At 47.4% G+C, this 8545-nt stretch overlaps 1 protein-coding gene across 1 annotated transcript in view; it reads left to right on the top strand.

Annotated features, from left to right (window-relative positions):
* The window catches only part of CLIP2 (CAP-GLY domain containing linker protein 2), an 82469-nt gene that overhangs the window by 58851 nt on the left and 15073 nt on the right, over nt 1-8545 (top strand). The window contains exons 10-11 of the mRNA XM_011960589.1: nt 1826-1883; nt 7637-7720. Coding sequence (XP_011815979.1) covers nt 1826-1883; nt 7637-7720 — 142 coding nt within the window. The remainder of the gene's footprint in view (nt 1-1825; nt 1884-7636; nt 7721-8545) is intronic.

Here is an 8545-nt window from a genome sequence, read left to right as displayed (position 1 = left end):
TCTCAGCCTCCTGAGTAGCTGGGACTACAGGCGCCCACCACCACACCCGGCTAATTTTTTTGTATTTTTGGTAGAGACAAGATTTCACCGTGTTAGCCAGGATGTTCTCGATCTCCTGACCTCGTGATCCGCCCACCTCGGCCTCCCAAAGTGCTGGGATTACAGGCATGAGCCACCACACCCAGCCCATGGCCCTGCTTCTTGTTGACCAGGACGCCAGTGGTGGTGGGCATGAGACAGCCCCCCTTCTCGGAAATGGTTGCCACCCTCACTTCTGTCCATCCCCCAGTACAAGGCAGAATTGGTCCCAAAAAAGATCGGTGGACCTCAGACTCCTCCAAGGTCATGGTGAAGGTGAAGCTTTTCCTCATCCAGGCAACAGCGTAAACACACATGTGTGGTCCCACTCCCCACACCAGGAGCCCAAGCGGCTGCTGTGCTTGATGAGGACTGATCTGTTTATTGTACCTGTTCTCTCAGGCCCCTTGCCACCTGCCTTGTAGGGACAATTGAGACCAATGGTGCTTTTAAAATTATGCAGTGGAGGCCATGTGCAGTGCTCATGCCTATAATCCCAGCATTTTGGGAGGCCGAGGAGGGAGGATTGCTTGAGGCCAGGGGTTGGAGACCAGCCTATGAAACATGGTGAGGCCTCATTTCTACAAAACATACAAATTTTGGCCGGGCCTGGGCATGGTGGCTCACGTCTATAATCCCAGCACTTTGGGAGGCCGAGGCGGGTGGATCACTTGAAGTCAGGAGTTTGAGACCAGCCTGGCCAACATGGTGAAACCCCATCTCTACTAAAAATATTAAAAAAATTAGCTGAGCATGGTGGTGCATGCCTGTAATCCCAGCTACTCAGGAGGCTGAGGCAGGAGAATCACTTGAACCCGGGAAGCGAAGGTTGCAGTGAGCCGAGATTGAGCCACTGCACTCCAGCCTGGACATCAGGGCGAGACTCCATCTCAAAAAAAAAAAAAAAAAATTAGTGTGTGCCTCATTACTGCATCGTATATAAATTATGATCCAAGGGGCTTAGTTCATTACAACTAATTGAGACTCAAATAGGACTTGGGATGTATGAACAGAAGTATGAGTGGCAGGATGATGGAGGTGACTGCCTACTCAGCTCTGTGCTGCCCTGATCTGCAGTGCCAGACTCTGGCTGGCTCAGAGGACAGCCAGCCTGGGCAGGAGACTGGAAACTCCTGCCAAGAGTGGCAGGGAGCCTATTGGTTGTGTTTTGACTTTTGTCATAGTGATGTGTGCCAGGCTGATTTTTTTTTTTAATCGGTCTTTTCTTCTTTGGCCTCTGAGCTTATTATTAAAAAGAAATGTTGGAGAGAAAAAAGCTAGCATTTAATGAAGTCCCTCCAGGAGGTGGCCCCAAGCACACTGTGCACACACTAACCCAAAGCAGCCAATGTTTGTTTGATGGATGAGAAACTGAGTCCAGAAGTCTTGTCTCTTGGAGACAGAGAAACGAATTCCCAGGACAAATTTCTGTAGGCGTCGCAGGGGAGGAGCCATCTGTTTAATATAATAAACATTTTCAACAAAGCAAGGGTAGGAGGTATTCATGTATAAGCTGCACAAGCAGCCTTCAGCGGAGCTGAGTGCAGAATGGGGGTCCTCTGTTGTCAGGGAGGTCAGACTGAGGACGTCTGCACTCCCTGCAACCGCAGCAAGTCCCTGAGTCCGTCACTGAGGTCCCCCTTTGTAGGGGTAGGGCGTGCAAACTGCAGGTGTGCTTGCTGTACTGGCTGGGGCTGGGGCCAAGGGGCAGAGGCGAGCATCCCCCTTACAGGGGCTCTTTTTGCAGATGATTGAGTCGAATGACATTTCAGAGGAGACGATCAGGACGAAGGAAACTGTGGAGGGTGAGTGGCTGCCGGGCCGGGCGGGACTCTGGGCTCTGGGAAGAGGCTGGCTGGCTCTGCCTTCCTGCTGGGTCACATTTTGGTTGGCATCATCTGCCATTTGGTAAGAGTCAACTCCTGTGTGCAGTGAGCTATGTACTCCTGCAAGGGAGGAGGCCAGTTTACAGAGGGATAGGCATTGCACCAGCCTCCCAAGTTGCTGTCTTTTTTGTTTTTGTTTTTTTTTAAACATTTAATGGAATATTAACCTTAATGAAATATCAAATCTTATTATTTGTTTCATTTATACTTTATTTTTATTTATTTAGTTAGTTTACACTTTATTTTTATCTATTTATTGATTTATTTTAGATGGAGTTTCACTCTGTCGCCAGGCTGGAGTGCAGTGGTGCAATCTCAGCTCACTGCAACCTCCAACTACCTGGTTCAAGTGATTCTCCTGTCTCAGTCTCCCGAGTAGCTGGGATTACAGGCATGCGCCACCATGCCCGGCTTCTTTTTGTATTTTTAGTAGAGACAGGGTTTCACCGTGTTGACCAGGGTGGTCTCGATCTCCTGACCTCATGATCCGCCCGCCTTGGCCTCCTAAAGTGCTGGGATTACAGGCATGAGCCACCATGCCCAGCCGGTTTAAACTTTAAAAACAGGTCTAAACTTCAAATGGTTCAAAGGGCATATGGCAAAGTATTCTCTGTTCTCTATTCTTCCCTCCCTGAAGGTGCAGTGTTAGCTTCTTTATATCCCCTTTCCAAAAATATTTTATGCAGGTATGAGCAACCAAGTGACACAAATGGTACCATACCTTCCATTCTTTCAGCTCCTTGATTTATTCCACTTAACAATGTATCTTGGAGATGGTTCCTTATCAGTAGTACATTCTTTTACAGGGTACAGAATATTCCATTGTGTGGAGGTGCCATTGTATATTTAGCTGGTTTCCGGTAACAATCACAGATTGTTTCCAGTCTTGGTCAATTACAAAGATGGTAGATTGTTTCCAGCCTTGGTCAATTACAAACACCACTGTAGTAAATTACTTTGACTTCCACTGGGCTCAACCAATTTTAACTCCCACCAGCTGTGGTTGAAAGCCTGTTGCCCCTCAAACTCCATCAACAAAACGTTTGATCAGACTTTGTGATCTTTGCCAATCTGAAACGTAAAAGGTGCTATCTGATGTAACTTCAACTCACCTTTCTCTTACATGGATGAAGTTAAGAGGTATTTCTATTTGCATTTTTTTTTTTTTTAAGATGGAGTCTCACTCTGTTGTCCAGGCTAGAGTGCAGCAATGCGATCTCTGGTCACCACAACCTCCACCTCCCAGATTCAAGTGATTCTCCTGCCTCAGCCTCCCAAGTAGCTGGGACTACAGGTGCTTGCCACCATGCCCTGCTAATTTTTTTTTTTTTTTTTTTTTTAGTAGAGACAGAATTTCTCTGTGTTGGCCAGGCTGGTCTCATACTCTTGACCTCATGATCTGCCTGCCTCGGCCTCCCAAAGTGCTGGGATTACAGGCATGAGCCACCACACCTGGCTTCTATTTGCATTTCTATTTGTGTCTTTTGACCATTTTTTCTGATTGGGTTATTGATCTTTTTGCTGATTTTTAGAAGCTCTTTATGTATGACATTGCAAACATCCCCCCCCCGCCTTGTTGTTTGCTTTTTGACTTTTTTGTTATGGTGGTGTTGGCCTTGCAGATATTTTAAAAATCAGTCCAGGTACGGTGGCTCACACTTATAATCCCAGCACTTTGGGAGGCTGAGGTAGGAGAATTGCTTGAACCCAGGAGTTCAAGACCAGTCTGGGCAACATTGAGACTCTGTCTCTACAAAAAATACCCCCCAAAAATATTAGCCAGGTATGGTGGCATGCAGCTATAGTCCCAGGTACTTGGGAAGGTGAGGCGGGAGGATCACTTGAGCCCAGGAAGTGGAGGCTGCAGTGAGCTATGATCATGCTACTGCACTCCAGCCTGAGTGACAGAGTGAGACCCTGTCACAAAAAAAAAAAAAAAAAATCAATTCTTTTTTAGTTTTAAAAATGTATCCAGTGCTTTATTCTGGTACTTTTTTGTCCTATTTTCTATGCTGAAATCTCTGATCCATCTATAATTCATCCTTATATAAGGTGTGAGATAAGGATGCATTTTTATTTTTTCCCAAAGAAATACCCACTTATCCCAACGCTGTTTTTGAAAATGGTCATTTTCTCCCCCCAGCCGTCATTGATTGGAATTACTAACCTTATCGTCTTTAAATTCACTTATGTAATTGACTCTATTTCTGGACTTTTGTTCTATTCCAATGACTTGTTATTCTCTTTATGTGCCAATTCTATAATGTTTTAATTAGTCAAGCTTTGTCTATGTGGTAATTTCTGGCATGGCTTGTTCTTCTCTGCTTCATCAAAATTCTCTTGGCTATTGTTTAAAAATTAAGCTGAAATTAACATAAAATAGACATGTGCAGGTTTGTTATAAAATTAACAAATGAAAAAAATTAACATAGCATACAATCAGCCATTTTAAAGCAAACACTTCAATGCCATTTAGCGCAGTCAACAATGTAGTACACCCAGCACTTCTATCTGGTTTCCAAAACATTCTCATGGCCTGGATGCAGTGGCTCACACCTGTAATCCCAGCACTTTGGGAGGCCCGGGCAGGAGAATTGCTTGAAGTCAGGAGTTCAAGACCAGCCTGGACAACATGGAGAAACCCCATCTCTACAAAAGAAAAGAAAAAGAAATAAAGAAAAAACAAACATTCTCATCACCCCAAAAGGAGAACCCACACCCATTAGCAGTGCTTCTCCATCCTACTCTCTCCCCAGCCCATCACAACCACTAATTTACTTTCTATCTCTGTGGATTTATCTATTTGGAACATTTCATATCAGGAGTTTGAGACCAGCCCAGTCAACATCGTGAAACCCCGTCTCTACTAAAAATACAAAAATTATCTGGGCATGGTGGTGTGCACCTGTAGTCCCAGCTACGCAGGAGGCTGAGGCAGAGAGAATCACTTGAACCTGGGAGGCAGAGGTTGCAGTGAGCCGAAATCGCACCACTGCACTCCTGCCTGGGTGACAGAGTGAGACTCTATCTCAAAAACAACAATGCCGGGCGCGGTGACTCATACCTGTAATTCCAGCACTTTGGGAGGCCGAGGCGGGTGGATTACCTGGGGTTGGGAGTTTGAGACCAGCCTGACCAACATGAAGAAACCCCATCTCTACTAAAAATACAAAATTAGCCGGGTGTGGTGGCACATGCGTGTAATCCCAGCTACTAGGGAGGCTGAGGCAGGAGAATCGCTTGAACCTGGGAGGCGGAGGTTGCGGTGAGCCGAGATCATGCCACTGTACTCCAGCCTCGGCAACAGGAGCGAAACTCCATCTCAAAGAAACAAAAACAACAACAACGACAAAAACAATGAAACAACAACAATAACAAAACAAAACGAAAACCTCATTCTTTTTTGTGACCAAATGATATTCCATTGTATGGACATACCACATTTTGTTGATCCATTCCTCAGTTGATGGGCATTTGGGTTGTTTCTACCCTTTAGCTATTGTGAACAATGCTGCTAAGAACATAGGTGTGCATGTACTTGTTAAGTACATGGAGGTTAAGTGCCTGTTTTCTGTGCTTTGGGGTATATACCTAGGAGAGTAGAATGATAGGTCATATGAGATTTCTTTTTTTCTTGAGACGGAGTCTCACTCTGTCACCCAGGCTGGAGTGCAGTGGCACAATCTCAGCTCACTGCAACCTCTGCCTCCCAGGTTCAAGCAATTCTCCTGCCTCAGTCTCCCGAGTAGCTGGGATTACAGGTGCGTGCCACCACGCCTGGCTAATTTTTGTATTTTTAGTAGAGATGGGGTTTCGCCATGTTGGCCAGACTGGTCTTGAAATCCTGGCCTCAAGCAATCCACCTGCCTCGGCCTCCCAAAGTGCTGTGATAACAGGCGTGAGCCACCGCACCTGGCCTCATATGGTAATTCCATGTTTAAATTTTTGAGAAACTGCCAAACTCTTTTGGGTGTTCTTGCTCATTTTAACAAGTGACTTAGAATCGGCACATCTAGTTCCACCAAAATTTAAAATCAGGCTGGGCGCAGTGGCTCACACTGTAATCCCAGGACTTTAGGAGGCCGAGGCAGGAGGAGCACTTGAGCCTAGGAGTTCAACACCAGCCTGGGAAACATAGTGAGACCTTGTCTCTTCAAAAAATAAACAGTTAGGCTGGGCACGGTGACTCACGCCTATAATCCCAGCACTTTGGGAGGCCGAGGTGGGCGGATTGCTTGAGGTCAAAAGTTCATGTCCAGCCTGGAGGACATGGTGAAACCCTGTCTCTACTAAAAATACAAAAAAAAAAAAAAAGTTAGCCAGGTGTGGTGATGCATGCCTGTAATCCCAGCTACTCAGGAGGCTGAGGCAGGAGAATTTCTTGAACCTGAGTGGTGGAGGTTGCAGTGAGCTGAGATGGCATCACTGCACTCCAGCCTGGGTGAGAGAGTGAGACTCTGTCTCCAAAAAAATAAAAAACAAAACAATAAAAATAAAAAATTAGCCAGATGTGGTGGTACATGCCTGTGGTCCCAGCTACTCGGGAGGCTGAGGCAGGAGGATCACTTGAACCCAGGGGGTTGAGGCTACAGTGAGCTGTGATTGCATCACTCCACTCCAGCCTGAGCAACAGAATGAGAACCTGTCTCAAAAAAAAAAAAAAAAAAAAAGTTAAAATCGTGTTGGTACTTTTAGTGGTATTACATTCCCTTTATAAATTAACTTGCAGAAGGTGGAGATGTTTCCAGGTACTTGGCATCCATACTGTCCTTTATGGCTATGAGGAGCGCCCAGGCTTGAATACACATGACTGGTGACCGAGGACATTGTTATTGTTCTTCCTGTTTTTCACTTGAGGGGACTAAGGCTGTGACAGGTTATCTAAGACCATAGTGTCGGGTCCTCTTCTTCTTTTTTTTTTTTTAAGGCAGAGTTTCACTCTTGTTGTCCAGGCTGGAGTGCAGTGGTGTGATCTCGGCTCACCGCAACCTCTGCCTCCCAAGTTCAAGCGATTCTCCTGCCCCAGCCTCCCAAGTAGCTGGGATTACAGGCATGTGCCACCACGCCCGGCTAATTTTGTACTTTTAGTAGAGATGAGGTTTCTCCATGTTGGTCAGGCTGGTCTTGAATTCCCAACCTCAGGTGATCTCGGCCTCCCAAAGTGCTGGGATTACAGACGTGAGCCACCGTGCCTGGCCTCTTTATTTATTTATTTTTTCTTTTCAAGACCAAGTCTTGCTCTGTCCAGGCTGGAGTGCAACGGCGCTATATCGGCTCACCACAGCCTCTGCCTCCCGGATTCAAATGATTCTCCTGCCTCAGCCTCCCTAATAGCTGGTATTACAGGCACCTGCCACCACGCCCAGCTAATTTTTGTATTTTTAGTAGAGACGCGGTTTTACCATGTTGGTCTTGAACCCCTGACCTCAGGTGATCCGCCGGCCTCAGCCTCCCAAAATGCTGGGATTACAGGCGTGAGCCACCATGCCCGGCTAGTGTCAGGTCCTCGTCTCCAGGGCGGGTTACCCAGCGAGATGGCTGGAGTGAGGAAGAACTTGGACCCTGGAGGCCAAGTGTGACCCCGTCACAGAGCTCCTATGGGAGGGCCACGGCCCTGCCCACTGCTGCTTTGGTCCAGGATCATTGATGCTTCTCTCTCCTGTCTCCCCTAGGCCTGCAGGACAAGCTGAACAAGAGGGACAAAGAGGTGACAGCCTTGACCTCCCAGATGGAGATGCTCAGGGCCCAAGTAAGTGGTAAGTCTCCCTCCCGCAGGGCAGATGCGGGGGGCTTTCACTGGGGCCGTGCCACTTCAGTTGCCAATTGAGCGTGGAGTGGGTCAGTGCCTGGCTCAGGGTCCCCTCCCCGACTCTGCTTTGAGAAGAAAAGGGCTGGCCGGGCGTGGTGGCTCATGTCTGTAATCCCAGCACTTTGGGAGGCTGAGGCGGGCAGATCACCTGAGGTCAGGAGTTCAAAACCAGCCTGGCCAACATGGTGAAACCCCATCTCTACTAAAAATACAAAAATTAGTTGGGTGTGGTGGCTCACACCTGTAATCCCAGCTACTCGGGAGGCTGAGGCAAGAGAATCGCTTGAACCCAGGAGGTGGAGCTCCCAGTGAGCCGAGATGGCGCCACTGCACTCCAGCCTGGGCAACAGAGTGAGACTCCTTCTCAAAAAACAAAGAAAGAAAGGAAAGAGAGAAAGAAAGAAAAGGGCTAGGGCCAGGTCACCTGCACCAGACAGACATGTACCTGGGGAGCAGTGAGTGGCCCACACACAGTCCATCCTATAATGCCTCCCCACCAGATTCTGTCCCCAGAGCCCACTCTGTGTTCTCTGCACCCTGAAATTCTATCCTAGGTTCCCTCTTACTGATCCTGAAGACTTTCTGGTTTCTCTCTCTCTCTTTTTTTGTTTTTGTTTTTGAGACAGGGTCGCACTCTGTCACCCAGGCTGGAGTACGGTGGTGCATCTCAGTTCACTGAAACCTCCACTTCCCGGGTTCAAGCGATTCTCCTGCCTCAGCCTCCTAAGTAGCTGGGGTTACAGGCACGCACCACCATGCCCAGCTAATTTTT

The sequence above is a fragment of the Colobus angolensis genome, unplaced genomic scaffold (assembly GCF_000951035.1).
Source record: "Colobus angolensis palliatus isolate OR3802 unplaced genomic scaffold, Cang.pa_1.0 Scaffold516, whole genome shotgun sequence".
Taxonomy (NCBI): Eukaryota; Metazoa; Chordata; class Mammalia; order Primates; family Cercopithecidae; genus Colobus; species Colobus angolensis.
This window is presented reverse-complemented; position numbering and strand designations above follow the sequence as displayed.